This window comes from Bombina bombina, chromosome 3, assembly GCF_027579735.1.
Source record: "Bombina bombina isolate aBomBom1 chromosome 3, aBomBom1.pri, whole genome shotgun sequence".
In the NCBI taxonomy this organism is placed as follows: Eukaryota; Metazoa; Chordata; class Amphibia; order Anura; family Bombinatoridae; genus Bombina; species Bombina bombina.
The window spans coordinates 1,187,420,787-1,187,446,569 of NC_069501.1; the positions used below are offsets into that span (position 1 = coordinate 1,187,420,787).

Below are 25,783 nucleotides of genomic sequence, written 5' to 3' on the forward strand. Positions count from 1 at the left end.
CGATGCAGAGAGGGCCCCAGAGTGGCTCTCTCTGCATCGGATGGCTAAAAACAAACAGTTATTGCAGGATGCCTCAATATCGAGGCATCACTGCAATAACATGAAAGCGGCTGGAAGCGATCAGGATCGCTTACACCGCTTTCAAAGACCAACGACGTATGGGGTACGTCCTTGGTCGTTAACTGCATTTTTTTGCAGGACGTACCCCATACGTCGTTGGTCGTTAAGGGGTTAATAATCTAGCATTTACTCCTCAATGATAATTGCACATAACTGCAAGAAATATATAATTAAATTATAATTAACATGTAACAATTTTTAATGCCAAATAAAATTAAGAAACTGATAACCATCTATAATAGATACAGGCTTAGTACAGAGATTGCATACTTAACAAGGAGACAAAGTATAAAAACAATTTATTAAAACAGAAATATTTTAAAACAAACTTTTTAGCTCTTTAACATTAATGTTATGTTGTCATTGCACTTTTTCCAATACATTATAAGACAGTTACATAAAAACACATTTATACATACAATATATTAAATCTTTTACAAATATAAAAACATTAAATATATTTTATATGAAAAGGAGGTTGAGGGTTATGTCAAAATAACACCATGAGTGTATATGGATGCTAAACATTTGTTTAAAAAAAAAAAAAAAAAAAAAAAAAAAAAAAAAAAAAGTGCCAGGAGTGCCAAACAAAGTCTACTGAATTCTGAAAACCTTTAAAGGGACAAAACTTTTTAAACTTAATTATGCAGGCATTTCCCTAATGTCAAATGACCAGAATATTCTAAAGATAAAAATAGTTACAGATAACTCGATATGTTACATGTATTCCAATTGCACAAAATATATTAAAAATACATACATTTCTTGGATGCCAAGACCTAAATTCTATAATGTAATCATAAAGTGCGTAAAAATAGCACATGATTTTTCTTTACAAAAGTGAATTAGGTAGAAATCTATTAATATCAAACAAACAAGTTGGGTCTCAAACACGAGATGTAGTTTGATGTTCATTCTTCGTAGCAGTCACTTCATGTTTCTGGCTCTTAATTTTTCCAGTGTTTTCTAGGGGAAAAAATGCAGCAGTTTAAAGATTTTCAGAAAAAAATATACACCATTGTTGAAGGTTTATATTTAAAAATAAACTAATTATGATTACCTGATAATTTTCTTTTCTTCCGTGGGAAAGAGTCCACAGCCGCATTCATTACTTATGGGAAATAAGAACCTGGCCACCAGGAGGAGGCAAAGACCCATCAGCCAAAGGCTTAAGTACTCCTCCCACTTCCCCTATCCCCCACTCATTCAGCCGAGGAACAAGGAACAGTGGAAGAAGCATCAGGTGAAAAAAGGTGCCAGAAGATGGAAAAAAAACAACAACGCCTCAAAAATGTGCGGGGGGCTGTGGACTCTTTCACACAGAAGAAATGATCAGGTACGCATAATTTATGTTTTTCTTCCTAATGGGAAAGAGTCCACAGCCGCATTCATTATTTATGGGAATTTATACCCAAGCCAGAGAGGACACAGAATGCCAAAACGGGAGGGTAAGAGGCGAACCACATGAAGGCACCACCTAAAACACACATTCCCAAAGCAAAGGCCCTGTTTCGTCCAAAAAAAGGGAATAATAACCATTTGGGGTAAAAACGGCTCCATTGACGCAAAGCTACCAACAGTCCATAGAACCTGGATAGCTACCACGAATAGACAAAGCCAAGATCACTGACCCCAAGGACACCATCTCTGAGGCAACATCCCAGCTGCAGCCCCTCAACCACAGCTAGGGACCCAACTAACATTTCCCGTAAGGAAAAAGACCTAACAGAGAGAGGAAAACCCAACCCAACTCCGTTCGACAAGCATAATCTAATCCAAGTCCCGAAGACGGAGACATCATCAGAATAGCAGAAAAGGACCCGAAGAGAAAAAACAAATCTCAAGGACCAGGAGACATAGACAGCTAAACAGCAGAGACCAACGGTAATTCCATCAAAAACCCGGTCACCAAGGGAAAAAACCCTTACTGGCGAACAGGAGAAACACAAAAAAAGAAAATCACAGTCACACATCCCAGCCCGCAGGAGACCGAGGGTGCCGCACAAGCAAGGATCAATTCCATAGAAGGAAAAAATCAATGAAAAAGATGAAGGGAATGAAGGAGAAGATAGTGGTGTGAACAGAGAAGGCAGAGCCCCTCTCTAAAAGAAACAGTAACATGTCGCTCTTGGCAACCAAGACAGCACAATACCACTACAGGCCGCAGAGCAGCAGAACATCATCACTGATCAAATTTCCGGCAACATAAGGATCCCAAAGATCCAACTCCCCCAAAGGGTTGAAGAACACACCAACTGGTACCAAAAAAGCTAATCAGCAGCTAAGCTAAATAGCAACCAAGAAGCAGACAGCAGTAACCGGTTTCAATTGCAAACCTACCACCTGTCCGGCAGAAAAACGGGTCAACAGGCCACAATGGCCAGCAAACCGGAAACACCGCCCCAAAAAAGGGGAGGAAAAAAACCAGTTGCCTAAGAAAAAAATGCGACCAGAACTCTGAGATATAACACCCAGCAAATGGGGAATAAAGAATCCCAACGGGCAAACTCATCTCTGAAAAACCAAGGACCACCGGGACCCATTACTCGCACAGAGAGCAAAGAGACCGCCAGCCGAAGATATGAGACAGGAAGTACACGTCCCCAGAACCTCCAAATCATCCACAGATGATTACCCAGACACTGAACGTCAGAAGGGCCTGACACAAGCCGTAGGAGGATAACATAACAGACCTAATGTGTTAGAGCTCAGAGACAATCTCTCGAACCCCTTAACACAGGCAGCAGCAAGCTGCAGAAGCAGAAAATGTCCAACATTCTAACCAATGGGCCACAGTAGAAGCACTCAACAGGTCTAGCACGAGACCAGGACACGAGGACAATAGGGCAAAGGACTCGTATAATACAAACCCTGAAGCCCACGCTCACAACCGGGTAACAAACCGGAAATGTCCAAACTCCCCAAAAGGAGAGACAAGGAAACTCATCCTATCCAAGGAAAACAATAGGGACAAGAAGAGAAAGTAGGAACCAGTCCGTCAAAGCCCTCAAGTCCCCTCTCAGACTCACACAGATCTAAAGAAGAACCCAGATCCTACAAGTCGGAATTCCACAGCAAGACTACCCGAGTCAGCGCTGACCGACTATCTCGTCAAGGAAGACACTGCGATTAAAACACGCAATACTAAATCCCCGATCACTAGACACCGAGGACAGAGGTCATCCCGGTCTTTAACCCCAAGAAAAAGGGACGCCAGAACCCTAGAAGCGGCACCTAAAAGGTGAGCCACGCAATCCGAGCATAAAAGCTCCCAGAGGCAAAGACAGCAAGACTAACCACCTCAATATGTCATTTCAATCAAGAATTATGTAAGACTCACAAAGAGTCCACAGATTAATCAAGCCAGTCGATAAGAACGAGGCAAAAAGCATCTCGAAATGCCATAACCGCAACTAGCAATAAGGACCACCCCCCCCCCGCCAGGGATGCAAAGAGACACGGTGAGACACCACTGATCCCGTATGCCGGGAGCAGAAATGCCACGGGCCAGCCCAATAGCTTCCGACAACCAGACTTTAAGGTCTAAATGAAGTATTCTATTTTTTTTAAAAAAACAACAACTGAAACAAGTGAATCAGCAGGTCCCACCGAACCAGCTAGGCACAACATGCGTCACTTAACAACAAAAAGGCGCACAAATGGTCCGGATGAAAATCCTAGAAAAACTTCCATAGAAGAACTAGTTCTAGCAATCCCAGAATTCCCTTAGGGAAAACAAAAACAGAAAGTAAATAATCCTGGCCGGATAAAAGAAAAATCAAGGGCACCCGTAGACATCCGCCCAGAAGGAATCTAGTCTCTGCAGTACCTGCCAAACAGAGACCATAACCTTCAGAAAAAAAGACTGGGAAAGCTCACAGTAGACTGACTGGAGAAAAAGCAACCCCACTAGCCTACCTCAAAGAACCCTGAGAGGAACAAGAAGGGTACTGATGATACAGAAAAGGATCCCCCAATAAATCAAACAGACATCGTAGCAGGACGCGCAGCCGCACAATCCTGTAACGAAACAAACATGGAGGAACAATCACCCCCGGGGGAAATATAATAGTGCCAAAACAGTAGGTAGCGAAGCGAAGTTCGGCAACACCAAGTGCTGAAGAGGAGCTGTGAATACGAGTCGGGATGGTGTCGCAGGGGAAGCTCCCACTGCATCTCCGGACTCTAACTTTCGCCCAGGCTCTCCACGAGAGGATGATAGGTCTACTTAAAACTCCTGTCTCGTATCGAAGGGTAGCACCCTCCATAAGAGAGAGGAAAAAAAAAATGAAATAAGTTAAATAAAAGGAAAAAACTTCTGACACTTCTCTGCCAACCTCCTGGTACGAAAGGCAAAGAATGACCGGGGGGATAGGGGAAGTGGGAGGAGTATTCAAGCCTTTGGCTGGTGGGTCTTTGCCTCCTTCTGGTGGCCAGGTTCTTATTTCCCACAAGTAATGAATGCGGCTGTGGACTCTTTCCCATTAGGAAGAAAACAAACAAAAAAAACATAATTTATGCAAGAACTTACCTGATAAATTCATTTCTTTCATATTGGCAAGAGTCCATGAGCTAGTGACATATGGGATATACAATCCTACCAGGAGGGGCAAAGTTTCCCAAAACTCAAAATGCCTATAAATACACCCCTCACCACACCCACAATTCAGTTTAACGAATAGCCAAGCAGTGGGGTGATAAAGAAAGGAGTAGAATCATCAACAAAGGAAATTTGGAAATAATTGTGCTTTATACAAAAAATCATAACCACCATAAAAAGGGTGGGCCTCTTGGACTCTTGCCAATATGAAAGAAATGAATTTATCAGGTAAGTTCTTACATAAATTATGTTTTCTTTCATGTAATTGGCAAGAGTCCATGAGCTAGTGACATATGGGATATCAATACCCAAGATGTGGAGTCTTCCCCTCAAGAGTCACTAGAGAGGGAGGGAATAAAAATAAAAACAGCCATATTCCGCTGAAAAAATTAATCCACAACCCAAAACAAAAATAAGTTTATTTTCATTTTTGAAAGAAAAAAACTTAAATCAAAAGCAGAAGAATCAAACTGAAACAGCTGCCTGAAGAACTTTTCTACCAAAAACTGCTTCCGAAGAAGCAAATACATCAAAACGGTAGAATTTAGTAAATGTATGCAAAGAGGACCAAGTCGCCGCTTTGCAAATCTGATCAACTGAAGCTTCATTCTTAAAAGCCCACGAAATGGAGACTGATCTAGTAGAATGAGCTGTAATTCTCTGAAGCGGGGCCTGACCCGACTCCAAATAAGCTTGATGAATCAAAAGTTTCAACCAAGAAGCCAAGGAAATAGCAGAAACCTTCTGACCTTTCCTAGGACCAGAAAATAAAACAAATAGACTGGAAGTCTTCCTGAAATCTTTAGTAGCTTCCACATATTTCAAATCTCTTACCACATCCAAAGAATGTAAGGATCTCTCCAAAGAATTCTTAGGATTAGGACATAAGGAAGGGACAACAATTTCTCTACTAATGTTGTTAGAATTCACAACCTTAGGTAAAAATTGAAAATAAGTCCGCAAAACTGCCTTATCCTGATGAAAAATCAGAAAAGGAGACTCACAAGAAAAAGCAGATAACTCAAACTCTTCTAGCAGAAGTAATGGCCAAAAGAAACAACACTTTCCAAGAAAGTAGTTTAATGTCTAAAGAATGCATAGGTTCAAATGGAGGAGCCTGTAAAGCCTTCAGAACCAAATTAAGACTCCAAGGAGGAGAAATTGACTTAATGACAGGCTTAATATGAATAAAAGCCTGTACAAAACAGTGTATATCAGGAAGTATAGCAATCTTTCTGGGAAATAAAACAGAGCGGAGATTTGTCCTTTCAAGGAACTTGCAGACAAACCCTTACCCAAACCATCCTGAAGGAACTGTAAAATTCTAGGAATTCTAAAAGAATGCCAGGAGAATTTATGAGAAGAACACCATGAAATGTAAGTCTTCCAAACTCTATAATAAATCTTTCTAGAGACAGATTTACACGCTTGTAACATAGTATTAATCACTGAGTCAGAGAAACCTCTATGACTTAGAACTAAGCGTTAAATTTCCATACCTTCAAATTTAATGATTTGAGATCCTGATGAAAAAACGGACCTTGAGATAGTAGGTCCGGCCGTAACGGAAGTGGCCAAGGCGGGCAACTGGACATCCGAACCAGATCCGCATACCAAAACCTGTGTGGCCATGCTGGAGCCACCAGCAACACAAAAGACTGTTCCATGATGATTTTGGAGATCACTCTTGGAAGGAGAACTAGAGGCGGGAAGATGTAAGCAGGATGATAACACCAAGGAAGTGTCAGCGCATCCACTGCTTCCGCCTGAACATCCCTGGACCTGGACAGGTATCTGGGAAGTTTCTTGTTTAGATGAGAGGCCATGAGATCCATCTCTGGAAGACCCCACATCTGAACAATCTGAGAAAACACATCTGGATGGAGAGACCACTCCCCTGGATGTAAAGTCTGGCGGCTGAGATAATCCGCCTCCCAATTGTCTACACCTGGGATATGCACCGCAGAGATTAGACAGGAGCTGGATTCCGCCCAAGCAAGTATCCGAGATAGTTCTTTCATAGCTTGGGGGCTGTGAGTCCCACCCCGATGATTGACATAAGCCACAGTTGTGATATTGTCTGTCTGAAAACAAATGAACGGTTCCCTTTTTAGCAGAGGCCAGAAATGAAGAGCCCTGAGAATTGCACAGAGTTCTAAAATATTTATTGGTAATCTCGCCTCTTGAGATTTCCAAACCCCTTGTGCTGTCAGAGATCCCCAAACAGCTCCCCAACCTGAAAGTCTCGCATCTGTTGAGATCACAGTCCAGGTTGGCCGAACAAAAGAAGCCCCTTGAACCAAATGATGGTGATCTATCCACCATGTCAGAGAGTGTCGTACATTGGGATTCAAGGATATTAATTGTGATATCTTTGTATAATCCCTGCACCATTGATTCAGCATGCAAAGCTGTAGAGGTCTCATGTGAAAAGGAGCAAAGGAGATCACGTCCGATGCTGCAGTCATGAGACCTAAAACTTCCATGCACATAGCCACTGAAGGGAATGACAGACTGAAGTTGCCGGCATGCTGCGACCAATTTTAAACGTCTCTTGTCTGTTAGAGACAGAGTCATGGACACTGAATCTATCTGGAAGCCTAAAAAGGTGACCATTGTCTGAGGAATCAAGAAACTTTTTGGAAAATTGATCCTCCAACCATGTTTCCGAAGAAACAACACTAGTTGATTCGTGTGAGATTCTGCAGTATGTAAAGACTGAGCTAGTACCAAGATATCGTCCAAATAAGGAAACACCGCAATACCCTGTTCTCTGATTACAGATAGTAGGGCACTCAGAACCTTTGAAAATATTCTTGGAGCTGTTGCTAGACCAAATGGAAGAGCAACAAATTGGTAATGCTTGTCTAGAAAAGAGAATCTCAGAAACGGATAGTGTTCTGGATGAATCGGAATATGAAGGTATGCATCCTGCAAGTCTATTGTGGACATATAATGTCCTTGCTGAACAAAAGGCAGAATAGTCCTTATAGTCACCATCTTGAAAGTTGGTACTCTTACATAACGATTCAAAATTTTCAGATCCAGAATTGGTCTGAATAAATTTTCTCTCTTTGGTACAATGAATAGGTTTGAATAAAACCCCAAACCTTGTTCCTGAGGAGGAACTGGCATTATTACCCCTGAAGACTCCAGGTCTGAAACACACTTCAGAAAAGCCTGAGCTTTTACTGGATTTACAGGTATACGTGAGAGAAAAAATCTTCTCACAGGAGGTCTTACTTTCAATCCTATTTGATACCCTTGAGAGACAATGCTCTGAATCCAATGATTTTGGACAGATTTTATCCAAAAATCCTTGAAAAACCTTAATCTGCCCCCTACCAGCTTAGCTGGAATGAGGGCCGCACCTTCATGCAGACTTAGGGGCTGACTTTGGTTTCCTAAATGGCTTGGATTTATTCCAATTTGAGGAAGGCTTCCAATTGGAAGCAGATTCCTTGGGAGGAGGATTGAGTTTTTTGTCCTTATTCTGACGAAAGGAACGAAAACGGTTAGAAGCCTTAGATTTACCCTAAGGTTTTTATCCTGAGGCAGAAAAACTCCTTTTCCTCCAGTGATAATTGAAATAATAGAATCCAACTGAGAACCAAATAAATTATTACCTTGGAAAGAGATAGTAATCTAGATTTAGATGTCATATCAGCATTCCAAGATTTAAGCCACAAAGCTCTTCTAGCTAATACAGCTAAAGACATGGATCTAACATCAATTTTGACAATATCAAAAATGGCATCACAAATAAAATGATTAGCATGTTGCAGTAAGCAAATAATGCTAGATATGTCAGAATCCAATTCTTGTTGCGCTAGATTCTCCAACCAGAAAGTTGATGCAGCCGCAACATCAGCCAAAGAAATAGCAGGTCTAAGAAGATGACCTGAATATAAATAGGCCTTCCTTAGATAAGATTCAAGCTTCCTATCTAAAGGATCCTTAAAGGAAGTACTATCTTCCATAGGAATACTGGTACGTTTAGCAAGAGTAGAAATAGCCCCATCAACTTTGGGGATTTTTTCCCAAAACTCTATAGATTTTGCTGGTAAAGGATACAATTTTTAAACCTTGAAGAAGGAATAAAAGAAGTACCTGGCTTATTCCATTCCCTAGAAATCATATCAGAAATAGCCTCAGGAATAGGAAAATTAGACTGAACGTCAATAGGACTGGTTACCTCAATATCCAAAGTAATTAACACTTCTTTATCTTGTAAGATGTATCGAGTCCACGGATTCATCCTTATTTGTAGGATATTCTCCTCCCCTACAGGAAGTGGCAGAGAGAGCACCCACAGCAGAGCTGCCTATATAGCTCCCCCCTTAGCTCCACTCCCAGTCATTCTCTCTGCCTGCTTAACTGCTTGGAAGGGCAAAGAGGAGTGTGGTGACAAAAATGTTGTTAGGTTTTTATTTTCTCAAGCAAAAGTTTGTTATTTTTAAATGGTACCGGTGTGTGCTATTTACTCTCTGGCAGAAAAGGGATGAAGATTTCTGCAAGGAGGATTATGATCTTGGCATTCTGTAACTAAGATCCACTGCTGTTCTCACAAGGGCTGAAGAGTACAGGAAAACTTCAGTTGGGGGAACAGTTTGCAGGCTAAACTGCATTAAGGTATGTTCAGTCTATTTTTTTCTAGAAAGACTGTTATTTCTAGAAAAGGCTGGCAATATCCCCGTGAGGGAAGGGTAAGCTGTATTCAGACACTTGGATAGGAATTTCAGCTTGCATGAAGGGCTCATTAGTTACTGGTGACACTGTTTGGTAAAAACGTTTTTGTTTATTCAGTGAATGATGCAATTATAACGTTTTTTTTGAAGGGACTAAAGGGGTCATTGTGGCTTGTTTTTGAGTTTTCTAACCCACATGGTTAATTTAGAGACACTCTAGTGTTTGTCTATTAGGCCTCAAAACATTGAGTGAGGTGGGAGGGGCCTATTTTCGTGCCTCAGTTGTGCAGTTTCTTTTCCTCTGAGACTTCTAACTGCTTCTCCAGAGGTTCCTGCCGTGTTTGAGGGCTGTAAAAGAAGCTTTTCCCCCCACAAATTGTTCTGAAGGGCAGGTAGTAGCCACAGCAGAACTGTGGCAAAGTGCTGAAAGTCTTTTTTTACTGGTTTTGATGTTTTTTTCAATCCGGTTTTGCCATTAAGGGGTTCATTGTTTATTTGCATAGCTGTGCAAAGTTACTAAGGCTATATGATACTACTGTAAAAATTTCGTTATGTTTACTGCTTTTTTACACTGTTTTGCAGAATTTGTGCAGCTTTTTTTCTCTTAAAAGCACAGTACCGTTTTATTTCTAAGTGTTATTTACTTTGATTACAGTGTTTTCCAAGCTTGCTTGTTACATTACTAGCCTGTTTAACATGTCTGACACCAAGGAAAATCCTTGTTCAATATGTTTTGAAGCCATTGTGGTACCCCCTCTTAGAATGTGTCCCAATTGTACTGATATGTCCATAAACTATAAAGAACATATATTAGCACTTAAAAATAGAGCAATAGATGATTCTAAGTCAGAAGTAAATGAGGGTTTAACATCTAGCTCTCCCCAAGTGTCACAACCAGTAACGCCCGCACAAGTGACGCCAAGTACCTCTAGTGCGTCGAATTCATTTATTTTACAAGACATGGCCACAGTTATGAATACAACCCTCACAGAGATTTTATCCTGACTGCCTGGTTTTCAAGGAAAGCGGGACAGCTCTGGGTTAAGGCAAAATGCTGAGCAGTCTGACGCTTTAGTAGCCGTATCTGATATGCCCTCACAATGCTCTGAGGTAGGGGTGAGGGATTTGTTATCTGAGGGAGAAATTTCTGATTCAGGAAAGACGCTTCCTCAGACAGATTCTGATATGACGGCCTTTAAATTTAAGCTTGAACACCTCCGCTTATTGCTCAGGGAGGTATTAGCGGCTCTAGATGACTGTGACCCTATAGTGGTCCCAGAGAAATTGTGTAAGATGGATAAATACTTCGAGGTTCCTGTTTACACTGATGTTTTTTTCCAGTCCCTAAGAGGATTGTGAATATTATTGCAAAGGAGTGGGATAGACCAGGTATTCCGTTCATTCCCCCTCCTGTTTTTAAGAAAATGTTTCCCATATCTGACACCATGCGGGACTCGTGGCTGACAGTTCCTAAGGTGGAGGGAGCTATTTCTACTCTAAGCGTACAACTATACCTATTGAAGTCAGTTGTGCTTTCAAAGATCCTGTGGATAAAAAATTAGAGGGTCTCCTGAAGAAAATTTTTGTTCATCAAGGTTTCTTCTTCAACCTATTGTGTGCATTGTTCCTGCAACTACTGCAGCTGCTTTCTGGTTTGAGGCTCTAGAAGAGGCTCTTCAGATGGAGACTCCATTAGAAGAAATTTTGGACAGAATTAAGGCCCTTAAATTGGCTAATTCTTTTATTACAGATGCCGCTTTTCAACTGGCTAAATTAGCGGCAAAGAATTCAGGTTTTGCCATTTTAGCACACAGGGCGTTATGGCTTAAATCCTGGTCTGCTGATGTGTCATCAAAATCTAAACTTTTGAATATCCCTTTCAAAGGAAAGACCCTATTCGGGCCTGAACTGAAAGAGATTATTTTAGACATCACTGGAGGGAAAGGTCATGCCCTCCCTCAGGATAGATCAAATAAGATGAGGACCAAACAAAATAATTTTCGTTCCTTTTGGAATTTCAAGAGTGGTCCTGCTTCAGCTTCCTCTGCTGCAAAGCAAGAGGGGAATTTTGCCCAATCCAACTCAGTCTGGAGACCTAACCAGGCTTGGAACAAGGGTAAACAGGCCAAGAAGCCTGCAGCTGCCTCTAAGACCGCATGAAGGGGTAGCCCCCGATCCAGGACTGGATCTAGTAGGGGGCAGACTCTCTCTCTTCGCTCAGGCTTGGGCAAGAGATGTTCACAATCCCTGGGTTTTAGAAATTGTGTCCCAGGGATATTTTCTGGAATTCAAAGGCTCTCTTCCAAGGGGGACAACGAGAGAGGCGTTCTTACACTGTGTAGAAGACCTACATACCATGGGGGTGATCCGCCCAGTCCCAAAAGAGGAACAGGGGCTAGGTTTTTACTCAAACCTGTTTGTGGTTTCCAAAAAAGAGGGAACTTTCAGATCAATCTTGGATCTCAACATTCTAAACAAGTTCCTCAAAGTTCTGTCATTCAAGATGGAGACTATTAGGTCTATTCTACCTCTGATCCAGGAGGGTCAATATATGACCACCGTGGACTTAAAAGATGCGTATCTACACATCCCTATTCAGAGAATTTTCACAAGGGTGCTAGGGTCCCTTCTGGCGGTTCTACGACCACGGGGCATAGCAGTGGCACCTTATCTAGACGACATCTTATTTCAGGCGTCAACTTTCCAGCTCTTCCCTCTTATAAGAGTTTCCTTCCTAGGGACTCTGATAGACTCGGTAGAAATGAAAATATTTCTGATGGCGGCCAGAAAATCAAAGCTCTTAAACCACTTGCCGAGCTATTCATTCCATTCCTCGGCCATCAGTGGCTCAGTATATGGAGGTAATCGGACTCATGGTAGCAGCAATGGACATAGTTCCTTTTGCCCGCCTACACCTCAGACCACTACATCTATGCATGCTCAAACAGTGGAATGGGGATTATGCAGATTTGTCTCCTCAACTGCATCTGGACCAGGAGACCAGAGATTCTCTTCTCTGGTGGTTGTCTCAGGACCACCTGTCTCAGGGAATGTGTTTCCGCAGGCCAGAGTGGCTCATTGTAATGACAGATACCAGCCTGCTAGGCTGGGATGCAGTCTGGAACTCCCTGAAAGCACAGGGCTTATGGTCTCGGAAGGAATCTCTTCTCCTGATAAATATTCTAGAACGGAGAGAGATATTCAATGCGCTTCAGGCGTGGCCTCAGCTTGCTGCGGCCAAATTCATCAGGTTTCAGTTGGACAACATCACGACTGTAGCTTATATCAATCATCAACGAGGAACAAGGAGTTCTCTAGCGATGATGGAGGTAACCAAAATAATCCGATGGGCAGATGATCACTCTTGCCATCTCTCAGCAATCCACATCCCAGGAGTAGAGAACTGGGAGGCGGATTTCCTAAGTCGTCAGACTTTTCATCTGGGGGAGTGGGAACTCCATCCGGAGGTATTTGCCCAGCTGATTCAGCTATGGGGCACACCAGAATTGGATCTGATGGCGTCCCGTCAGAATGCCAAATTTTCTCGTTACGGGTCCAGGTCCGGGGATCCCAAGGCGGTACTGATAGATGCTCTAGCAGTGCCTTGGTCCTTAAATCTGGCCTATGCATTTCCTCTCCTTCTACGTCTGGTTGCCAGAATAAAGGAGGAGAGAGCTTCAGTGATTCTGATTAGCACCTGCGTGGCCACGCAGGACTTGGTATGCAGACCTAGTGGACATGTCCTCGGTTTTACCATGGACTCTGCCAATGAGACAGGACCTTCTAATCCAAGGTCTGTTCACGCATCCAAATCTAGTTTCTCTGCGTCTGACTGCTTGGAGATTGAACGCCTGATTCTATCAAAGCGTGGTTTCTCTGAGTCGGTCATTGATACCCTGATTCAGGCTAGAAAGCTTGTCACCAGGAAGATCTATCATAAGATTTGGCGCAAATATCTTTATTGGTGTGAATCCAAAGGTTACTTGTGGAGTAAGATTAGGATTCCTAGAATATTGTCTTTTCTCCAAGAAGGTTTGGAGAAGGGATTATCAGCTAGTTCCTTATAAGGACAAATATCTGCTTTGTCTATTCTTCTACACAAACGTCTGGCAGATGTCCCAGACGTTCGAGCATTTAGTAAGGCTTTGGTCAGAATCAAGCCTGTATTTAAACCTGTTGCTCCGCCATGGAGCCTAAATTTAGTTCTTAAAGTTCTTCAAGGGGTTCCGTTTGAACCTATGCATTCCATGGATATTAAGCTATCTTGGAAAGTTTTGTTTTTAGTAGCTATCTCTTCGGCTCGAAGAGTTTCTGAGCTATATGCTTTACAGTGTGATTCCCTTTATCTTATTTTCCATGCAGATAAGGTGGTTTTGCGTACCAAACCTGGGTTTCTTCCTAAGGTTGTTTCTTATAAGAATATCAATCAAGAGATTGTTGTTCCTTCTCTGTGTCCTAATCCTTCTTCAAAGAAGGAACGTCTGTTGCAAAATCTTTATGTGGTTCGTGCTTTAAAGTTCTACTTACAAGCAACTAAAGATTTCTGTCAAACATCTTCATTGTTTGTTGTTTATTCTGGTAAGCGGAGAGGTCAGAAGGCTACGGCTACCTCTCTTTCCTTTTGGCTGAAAAGCATCATCCGTTTGGCTTATGAGACTGCTGGCCAACAGTCTCCTGAAAGAATTACTGCTCATTCTACTAGAGCTGTGGCTTCCACATGGCTTTAAAAATGAGGCTTCTGTTAAACAGATTTGTAATGCGGCGACTTGCTCTTCGTTTCATACTTTTCCCAAATTTGACAAATTTGATACTTTTGCTTCTTCGGAGGCTATTTTTGGGAGAAAGCTTCTACAAGCAGTGGTGCCTTCCGTTTAAGGTCCCTGTCTTCTCCCTCCCTTCATCCGTGTCCTAAAGCTTTGGTATTGGTATCCCACAAGTAAGGATGAATCCGTGGACTCGATACATCTTACAAGAGAAAACATAATTTATGCTTACCTGATAAATTTATTTCTCTTGTGATGTATCGAGTCCACGGCCCGCCCTGTTTATTAAGAAAGGCATATATATACATTTTTATTTTTAAACTTTCAGTCACCACTGCACCCTATAGTTTCTCCTTTTTCTTCCTAGCCTTCGGTCGAATGACTGGGGGGTGGAGCTATATAGGCAGCTCTGCTGTGGGTGCTCTCTCTGCCACTTCTTGTAGGGAGGAGAATATCCCACAAGTAAGGATGAATCCGTGGACTCGATACATCACAAGAGAAATAAATGTATCAGGTAAGCATAAATTATGTTTTTAATAAAGAACGCATATACTTATTTTATATAAATAAGTAGATTTGTCAGTGTCAATGTCTGAGGAAGGATCTTCTGTCTCAGATAGATCCTCATCAGAAGAGGATAAATTATTATGTTGTTGGTCATTTGAAATTTCATCAGCTAAATGACAACAAAATAGAGGGGGCGCTAAAGGTGCAGGGGTAACTCAGTGCAAAAAATGTATCACTATGCGTAGATAATACAGAACAATTCAAATATCACAAGGACCAAACAAAATAAAAATAAAAATGAAAAAACAATTTATGCTTACCTGATAAATTTATTTCTCTTGTAGTGTAGTCAGTCCACGGGTCATCCATTACTTATGGGATTATATCTCTTCCCCAACAGGAAGTTGCAAGAGGATCACCCAAGCAGAGCTGCTATATAGCTCCTCCCCTCACATGTCATATCCAGTCATTCGACCGAAACAAGACGAGAAAGGAGAAACCATAGGGTGCAGTGATGACTGGAGTTTAATTAAAAATTTAGAACTGCTGTAAAAGACAGGGCGGGCCGTGGACTGACTACACTACAAGAGAAATACATTTATCAGGTAAGCATAAATTATGTTTTCTCTTGTTAAGTGTAGTCAGTCCACGGGTCATCCATTACTTATGGGATACCAATACCAAAGCTAAAAGTACACGGATGATGGGAGGGACAAGGCAGGATTAAACGGAAGGAACCACTGCCTGTAGAACCTTTCTCCCAAAAACAGCCTCCGAAGAAGCAAAAGTGTCAAATTTGTAAAATTTTGCAAAAGTGTGAAGTGAAGACCAAGTTGCAGCCTTGCAAATCTGTTCAACAGAGGCCTCATTTTTAAAGGCCCAGGTGGAAGCCACAGCTCTAGTAGAATGAGCTGTAATCCTTTCAGGAGGCTGCTGTCCAGCAGTCTCATAGGCTAAACGTATTATGCTACGAAGTCAAAAAGAGAGAGAGGTAGCCGAAGCTTTTTGACCTCTCCTCTGTCCAGAGTAAACGACAAACAGGGAAGAAGTTTGACGAAAATCTTTAGTTGCCTGCAAATAGAACTTCAGGGCATGGACTACGTCCAGATTATGCAAAAGTCGTTCCTTCTTAGAAGAAGGGTTAGGACACAATGATGGAACAACAATTTCTTGATTGATATTCCTGTTAGAAACTACCATAGGTAAGAACCCGGGTTTAGTACGCAGAACTACCTTGTCTGAATGAAAAATCACATAAGGAGAATCACAATGCAAGGCGGATAACTCAGAGACTCTCCGAGCCGAGGAAATAGCCATCAAAAACAGAACTTTCCAAGATAACAGCTTGATATCAACGGAATGAAGGGGTTCAAACGGAACACCTTGCAGAACGTTAAGAACTAAGTTTAAGCTCCACGGCGGAGCAACAGTCTTAAACACAGGCTTAATCCTAGCCAAAGCCTGAACGTCTGGAACTTCTGCCAGACGTTTGTGCAGAAGAATAGACAGAGCAGAAATCTGTCCTTTTAACGAACTAGCGGATAAGCCCTTTTCTAAACCCTCTTGTAGAAAAAAGACAATATCCTAGGAATCCTAACCTTACTCCATGAGTAACTCTTGGATTCGCACCAATACAAATATTTACGCCATATCTTATGGTAAATTCTTCTGGTAACAGGTTTCCTAGCCTGTATTAAGGTATCAATAACCGACTCCGAGAAGCCACGCTTTGATAGAATCAAGCGTTCAATCTCCATGCAGTCAGCCTCAGAGAAATTAGATTTGGATGGTTGAAAGGACCCTGAATTAGAAGGTCCTGCCTCAGAGGCAGAGACCACGGTGGACAGGACGACATGTCCACTAGGTCTGCATACCAGGTCCTGCGTGGCCACGCAGGCGCTATCAGAGTCACCGATGCTCTCTCCTGTTTGATTTTGGCAATCAGTCGAGGAAGCATCGGAAATGGTGGAAACACATAAGCCATGTTGAAGACCCAAGGGGCTGTCAGAGCATCTATCAGCACCGCTCCCGGGTCCCTGGACCTGGATCCGTAGCAAGGAAGCTTGGCGTTCTGGCGAGACGCCATGAGATCCAGATCTGGTTTGCCCCAACGATGAAGCAGTTGAGCGAAGACCTCCGGATGAAGTTCCCACTCCCCCGGATGAAAAGTCTGGCGACTTAGAAAATCCGCCTCCCAGTTCTCCACGCCTGGGATGTAGATTGCTGACAGGTGGCAAGAGTGAGACTCTGCCCAGCGAATTATTTTTGAGACTTCCATCATCGCTAGGGAACTCCTGGTTCCCCCTTGATGATTGATGTAAGCCACAGTCGTGATGTTGTCCGACTGAAATCTGATGAACCTCAGAGTTGCTAACTGAGGCCAAGCTAGAAGAGCATTGAATATTGCTCTTAACTCCAGAATATTTATTGGGAGGAGTTTCTCCTCCTGAGTCCATGATCCCTGAGCCTTCAGGGAATTCCAGACTGCACCCCAACCTAAAAGGCTGGCGTCTGCTGTTACAATCGTCCAATCTGGCCTGCGAAAGGTCATCCCTTTGGACAGGTGGGACCGAGAAAACCACCATAGAAGAGAATCTCTGGTCTCTTGATCCAGATTTAGTAGAGGGGACAAATCTGAATAATCCCCATTCCACTGACTTAGCATGCACAATTGCAGCGGTCTGAGATGCAGTCGCGCAAATGGTACTATGTCCATTGCCGCTACCATTAAGCCGATTACTTCCATGCACTGAGCTTCTGACGAGTGTGGAATGGAATGAAGAACACGGCAAGCATTTAGAAGTTTTGATAACCTGGCCTCTGTCAGGTAAATTTTCATCTCTACAGAATCTATAAGAGTCCCTAGGAAGGGAACCCTTGTGAGTGGCAATAGAGAACTCTTTTCCACGTTCACCTTCCACCCATGCGACCTCAGAAATGCCAGAACTATCTCTGTATGAGACTTGGCAGTTTGAAAACTTGACGCTTGTATCAGAATGTCGTCTAGGTACGGAGCCACCGCTATGCCTCGCAGTCTTAGTACCGCCAGAAGTGAGCCCAGAACCTTTGTAAAGATTCTTGGAGCCGTAGCTAACCCGAAGGGAAGAGCTACAAACTGGTAATGCCTGTCTAGGAAGGCAAATCTTAGGTACCGATAATGATCCTTGTGAATCGGTATGTGAAGGTAGGCATCCTTTAAATCCACTGTGGTCATGTACTGACCCTCTTGGATCATGGGTAGGATGGTTCGAATAGTTTCCATTTTGAATGATGGAACTCTTAGGAATTTGTTTAGGATTTTTAAGTCCAGGATTGGTCTGAAGGTTCCCTCTTTCTTGGGAACCACAAACAGATTTGAATAGAATCCCTGCCCGTGTTCCGTCCGCGGAACTGGGTGGATCACCCCCATTAGTAAGAGGTCTTGTACACAGCGTAGAAACGCCTCTTTCTTTATTTGGTTTGCTGATAACCTTGAAAGATGAAATCTCCCTCGTGGAGGAGAAGTTTTGAAGTCCAGGAGATATCCCTGAGATATGATCTCCAACGCCCAGGGATCCTGGACATCTCTTGCCCAAGCCTGGGCAAAGAGAGAAAGTCTGCCCCCCACTAGATCCGTTTCCGGATAGGGGGCCCTCTCTTCATGCTGTCTTAGGGGCAGCAGCAGGTTTTCTGGCCAGCTTGCCCTTGTTCCAGGACTGGTTAGCTTTCCAGCCCTGTCTGTACCGAGCAACAGCTCCTTCCTGTTTTGGAACGGAGGAAGTTGATGCTGCTCCTGCCTTGAAGTTACGAAAGGCACGAAAATTAGACTGTTTGGCCTTTGATTTGGCCCTGTCCTGAGGCAGAGCATGGCCCTTACCTCCCGTAATGTCAGCGATAATTTCTTTCAAGCCGGGCCCGAATAAGTTCTGCCCTTTGAAAGGAATATTAAGCAATTTAGATTTAGAAGTCACATCAGCTGACCATGATTTAAGCCACAGCGATCTGCGCGCTTGAATGGCGAATCCAGAGTTCTTAGCCGTAAGCTTGGTTAAATGTACGACGGCATCAGAAACAAATGCGTTAGCTAGCTTAAGTGCTTTAAGCTTGTTCATAATTTCATCCAATGGAGCTGTGCGAATGGCCTCCTCCAGAGACTCAAACCAGAATGCCGCCGCAGCAGTGACAGGCGCAATGCATGCAAGGGGCTGTAAGATAAAACCTTGTTGAACAAACATTTTCTTAAGGTAACCCTCTAATTTTTTATCCATTGGATCTGAAAATGCACAACTATCCTCCACCGGAATAGTGGTACGCTTAGCCAAAGTAGAAACTGCTCCCTCCACCTTAGGGACCGTCTGCCATAGGTCCCGTGTGGTGGCGTCTATTGGAAACATTTTCCTAAATATAGGAGGGGGGGAAAAAAAGGCACACCGGGTCTATCCCACTCCTTGCTAATAATTTCTGTAAGCCTCTTAGGTATAGGAAAAACGTCAGTACACACCGATACCGCATAGTATTTATACAGCCTACATAATTTCTCTGGAATTGCAACCGTGTTACAATCATTCAGAGCCGCTAATACCTCCCCTAGCAATATGCGGAGGTTCTCAAGCTTAAATTTAAAATTAGAAATCTCTGAATCCAGTTTTCTTGGATCAGATCCGTCACCCACAGAATGAAGCTCTCCGTCCTCATGTTCTGCAAATTGTGACGCAGTATCGGACATGGCTCTCACATCATCAGCGCGCTCTGTCCTTAACCCAGAGCAATCGCGCTTGCCTCTTAATTCTGGCAATTTAGATAATACTTCTGTCATAACAGTAGCCATGTCTTGCAAAGTGATTTGTATGGGCCTCCCTGTTGGCGCCACAATATCACGCACCTCCTGAGCGGGAGGCGAAGGTACTGACACGTGAGGAGAGTTAGTCGGCATAACTTCCCCCTCGTTGTCTGGTGATAATTTCTTTACATGTAAAGATTGACTTTTATTTAAAGTGACATCAATGCAATTAGTACACAAATTTCTATTGGGTTCCACATTGGCCTTTAAACATAGTGAACAAAGAGATTCATCTGTGTCAGACATGTTTAAACAGACTAGCAATGAGACTATCAAGCTTGGAAAAACTTTACAATAAATTTACAAGCAATATAAAAAAAAAACGCTACTGCGCCTTTAAGAAGCACAAAAAGCTGTCACAGTTGAAATAACAATGAACCAAATTAGTTATAGCAACCAAATTTTCACAGTAAATGTATTAAGTTAGCAGAGCATTGCAACCACTTGCAAATGGATGATTAACCCCTTAATACCCAAAACGGATAACAATTATATAATTAACGTTTTTTAGCACAGTCAAACACACTGTCACAGGTCTACTGTGACTGATTACCTCCCTCAAAACATATTTTGAAGACCCCTGTGCTCTCTAGAGACGTCCTGGATCATGGAGAATGAAGTAGGAAGATTGTGACTGAAATTTTACTGCGCAAAAAAGCGCTAAAATAGGCCCCTCCCACTCATATTACAACAGTGGGGAAGCTTAGTAAACTGTTTCTATGCAGAAACAAAGATAGCCATGTGGTAAAAATCATGCCCCAATAAGTTTTATCACCAAGTACCTCACAAAAAACGATTAACATGCTAGTAAACGTTTTGAACATATGTTTTAAAAGCTATGAAGTGTTATTAATAAGCCTGCTACCAGTCGCATTTACTGCAGTGGAGGCTCATACATTACTTCAGTATTAACAGTATTTTCTGAGGCAAATTCCATTCCTTAGAAAAATACTTCAGTGTGCACACACTCATCAGCCTAATACCAGTCGCTACCACTGCATTTAAGGCTGAACTTACATTACATTGGTATTAGCAGTATTTTCTTAGTCAATTCCATTCCTTAGAAAAATAATTTACTGCACATACCTCGTTTGCAGGGGGGCCCTGCATGCTATTCCCCTTCTCTGAAGTTACCTCACTCCTCAGAATGTATGAGAACAGCCAGTGGATCTTAGTTACGTCTGCTAAGATCATAGAAAAACGCAGGCAGATTCTTCTTCTAATGCTACCTGAGAACAAACGACACACTCCGGTGCCATTTAAAATAACAAACTTTTGATTGAAGAAATAAACTAAGTTTAAAAACATCACTGACCTCTCACAACGACCTATCTTTAGTTAGGTTGCAAGAGAATAACTGGATATGACATGTGAGGGGAGGAGCTATATAGCAGCTCTGCTTGGGTGATCCTCTTGCAACTTCCTGTTGGGGAAGAGATATAATCCCATAAGTAATGGATGACCCGTGGACTGACTACACTTAACAAGAGAAATATATATATGAAATAAAAAACCTTTGAATCCTTGAATAAAGGATAATACAGAGATCAAAGTCTTTCTTTGAAATGTATGACCGGATGACCGGAGAAAATGGGATATACAATGTTCATATGTGGGCTGCCTCCTCCTCACCGACTGGTCCGGGTATAGCTGAAAAAGTACAAGAAGACAGAGGGGCGCCTCATGTGTGGTATAGTCAGATAGTATGATACAGAACAAACAGAATGGAGCCAAATGAGTACTCACATACTATTGAAGCACACCTAATGTGCTGGTAGAGACAAGCTACAATTTCAGATAGGTGTGACAGCTCACCCTCCAGGCAAAACTGTGTAGCTGGTGAGAGATTAAAAAACAAACAAAGAAAGCACTACATGTGCAGACCATTAAAGGTATAACCGGCAATATCTCTTAGATGATACAGATGGGTACTCACATACTCCTGTAGCACACTTATGTGCTGGTAGAGGCAGGCTGTAACTTTATGACAGGTGTAGCAGCTCACCCTAGATGTAGATTCTTGGTTGTGCAGGGGTGTAGGTCCCAGTGAGCAATCAGCAAAAGCACACATAAGTGTGCTACAGGAGTATGTGAGTACCCATCTGTATCATCTAAGAGATATTGCCGGTTATACCTTTAATGGTCTGCACATGTAGTGCTTTCTTTGTTTGTTTTTTAATCTCTCACCAGCTACACAGTTTTGCCTGGAGGGTGAGCTGTCACACCTATCTGAAATTGCAGCTTGTCTCTACCAGCACATAGGTGTGCTTCAATAGGATGTGAGTACTCATTTGGCTCCATTCTGTTTGTTCTGTATCATACCATCTGACTATACCACACATGAGGCGCCCCTCTGTCTTCTTGTACTTCATCAGCTAAATGAGAAGTTTTAAAAGACCTTTTACGTTTATTAGAAGGTGGAAATGCAGACAAAGCCTTCAGAATAGAATCAGAAACAAATTCTTTAAAATTTACAGGTATATCATGCACATTAGAAGTTGAAGGAACTGCAACTGGCAATGTACTATTACTGATAGAAACACTATCTGCATGTAAAAGTTTATCATGACAACTATTACAAATGATACGGTGAAATAATTTCTACAATTTTACAACAAATGCACTTAGCTTTGGTAGAACCAATGTCAGGCAGCAATGTTCCAGCAGAAACTTCTGAGACAGGATCAGATTGGGACATCTTGCACAATGTAAGAGAAAAAACAACATATAAAGCAAAATTATCTATTTCCTTATATGACAGTTTCAGGAATGGGAAAAAATGCAAAAGCATAGGCCTCTGATAGAGTAAAAAGCAAGAAGCAAACATACAAGGGTTATTGAAATAATGAAAAAGTTTGGCGCCAAGTATGACGCACAACGTAACGTTAACTTTTTTGGCGCCAAAAATAACCGCCGTGTGAAAGGTCTCGGCGTCACGTATGACGCCGGAAATGACGAAGTTGCGTAATAAACGTATTTTTTCGTGCCAAAAAATATTTTCGCGCCACGAATGACGCAATAAAGTTTAGCATTTGACGCACCCGCGGGCCTAATACCCGCAATAGCAAGAAGTAAACAGTTGAAAAAAAGACTAAACCCCAGGTAAGAAATAAATTTCTTAAAATGTTTATATTCCCCAAATATGAAACCGACAGTCTGCAGAAGGAAATACATGAACCTGACTCATGGCAAATACAAGTACAATACATATATTTAGAACTTTATATAAATGCATAAAGTGCCAAACCATAGCTGAGAGTGTCTTAAAGGGCCACTAAACCCAAAATCTTTCTTTCATGATTTAGATAGAGAATACAAATTTAAACAACATTACAATTTACTTCTATTATGTATTTTGCTTCATTTTTTAGATATCCTTAGTTAAAGAAAAAGCAATGCACATGGGTGAGCCAATCACACGAGGCTTCTATGTGCAGCAACCAATCAGCAGCTACTGAGCATATCTACATATGCTTTTCAGCAAAGAATATCAAGAGAATAAAACAAATTAGATAATAGAAGTAAATTAGAAATATGTTTAAAATTACATTCTCTTTCTAAATCATGAAAGAAAAAATGTGGGTTTCATGTCCCTTTAAGTAATGAAAACATACTTACCAAAAGACACCCATCCACATATAGCAGATAGCCAAACCAGTACTAAAACAGTTATTAGTAGAGGTAATGGTAAATTGAGAGTATATTGTCGATCTGAAAAGGGAGGTAGGAGATGAATCTCTACGACCGATAACAGAGAACCTATGAAATAGACCCCCGTTAGGGAAATCATCGTATTCAAATAAGTGATACTCACTTCACGTCCCTCTGACATTCGCTGTACTCTGAGAGGAATCGGGCTTCAACAATGCTGAGAAGCGCATATCAACGTAGAAATCTTAGCACAAACTTACTTCACCACCTCCATAGGAGGCAAAGTTTGTAAAACTGAATTGTGGGTGTGGTGAGGGGTGAATTTTTTTAGGCATTTTGAGGTTTGGGAAACTTTGCCCCTCCTGGTAGGATTGTATATCTCATATGTCACTAGCTCATGGACTCTTGCCAATTACATGAAAGAAAACAACAGATCTCATTCATCACATTTAAAGAAGGATCCTAATGCAATAATAAAATGTCATTTTATTATGACATAAATAACTGTGATGTCATCTTTTTGTAAAGGGAAAAAAGGGACAATAAAATACAGTACAATTGCATAATTCCCAAATGCTTAATAATAGGACAATTCAATAGCATAACTCAATTTAAAACAGCAGATTGTTTTACAATATATTTCAAAGACTGCTTCCATTTCCCTGCCCACTGTATAATGTGACAGCCATCAACCAATTACAGGCTCAAATACACTAGGATTTACACCTCTGCCGTTTTCCATGTTGCTAACTAAGCAAAAGGAGACTGGAAGAGTATCAGGAAACAGTGAAGACAAGCAATGTGTGGCACCATGTGTTTTCACTCTTTACCATACTCTATTTGTATTGCACATTACAGTAAGACAGCACAGATAAGTGCATTCAAAAGTATAAATGCTTAAAGGGACAGTCAATTGCAAGATTCAAATAGGGCATGGCATTTTAAACAACTTTCCAATTTACTTTTATCACCAATTTTGGTTTGTTCTCTTGGTATTCTTAGTTGAAAGCTAAATCTAGGTAGGCTCATATGCTAATTTCTTAGACCTTGAAGGCCGCCTCTAGTCTAAATGCATTTTGACAGTTTTTCACCACTAGAGGGTGTTAGTTCATGTAATTCATATAGATAACAATGAGCTCATGCACGTGAATTTACAGAGGAGTGAGCACTGATTGGCTAAAATGCAAGTCAGTCAAAAGAACTGAAATAAGCGGGCAGTCTGCAGAGGTTTAGATACAAGGTAATTACAGAGGTAAAACGTGTATTAATATAACTGTGTTGGTTATACAAAACTGGGGAATGGGTAATTAAGGGATTATCTATCTTTTAAAACAACAACAACAAAAATCTGGTGTTGACTGTCCCTTTAATACACATAGAACACAAATATATTGGTTATCTGGAAATATAGTCTAAAAACTTCACAAAAAGGGACCTTGAGATTTTTATATAAATTCTTTAGTTATATATAATGAAACCAGTTTGCAATATAGTTTCATTATTTTGCCCCCTTTTCATGTGATTTAGATCTTTCTAATACTCAGAACTTGAAATGCACCTGCTGACTTTTCAAGACTACCTCTGCTAGATATCTGTCCATAATTGACTTAAAACATACAATAGGGAATGACAGACAGCCCAGGCTCAATTTAAGAATAAAAGTTCAGCATTTATTCAAAAGATTACAGTAAAATTGTAGTTTCAACATCACCATCAGTTTTAGCAAACAGCAGCATTCATCCAACGTGTTTCCGGCCCATATGGCACTTCATTAGGGATACACAGCTGTTCCCTTCTATCCTTTAAATAGACTAAGCAATTAACCCTTTCATAATAATATGAAATAATAATATAATATAATTGAATTAAGCTGATAAATGCAAATAAATGCATTTTACACTAACTTTATGATCAGGGCTAGCCTTGTTGTCTGCAGACTAAAGCCCAGATTGGCTCCTCCAAATAAGGCAAATTGTGGGTGAAGAAGAAATGAGGTTAGCGTGATTTTAAGGAGGTTCCGATTCTTCTCTACTCACAACATGAAGTAAAAAACAGGAGCCAATACCATAAATCTTGAGCAGAGGCGTAACTAGAATTCACAGGGCCTAGGTGCAAGAATCTAAGAAGGGCCCCCACAACCCTCCACAAAGAAAAAAAAAATGTGATCAGATTACGTCTGCAAAAGGAGGTACCCTGTGCCCACAGTCTGTGAGATGGTCTGACTCCCTATTACTGTATATAGTGACACTGTTTAACCCACCAATACTGTATATAGTGAGTCAGTGACACAGTCTGTAATCTGCTGGCGAGATGGCTGGCCTGGTACTTTATAGAGTGACCACAGCAGTCTGTGACATGGTCCAGCCCCCAGTATTGTATATAGTGGTACTGTATAGTGACACTGTTTACCCCCCGCCGCTGTAGTAACAAAGTCTGTAATTTTCTGGTTCCAGAAACACACACACATAAATGCATAAATACACACACAGTCACATACATACACACATACACACACACACACACACACACACACACACACACACATACACACACACACATACACACACACACATACACACACACACACACACATACACACACACACACACACACACAAACACACACACACAAACAC

General features: G+C 41.6%; 1 protein-coding gene across 1 annotated transcript in view; it reads right to left on the minus strand.

The window, feature by feature from the left end:
* Window positions 1–668: 668 nt before the first annotated feature.
* The window catches only part of CEP295 (centrosomal protein 295), a 287,500-nt gene continuing 262,385 nt past the window's right edge, over window positions 669–25,783 (minus strand). Inside the window, exon 31 of the mRNA XM_053708621.1 lies at window positions 669–1,086. Within this exon, the coding sequence (XP_053564596.1) occupies window positions 1,048–1,086 (39 nt within the window). The 3' untranslated portion in view covers window positions 669–1,047. The remainder of the gene's footprint in view (window positions 1,087–25,783) is intronic.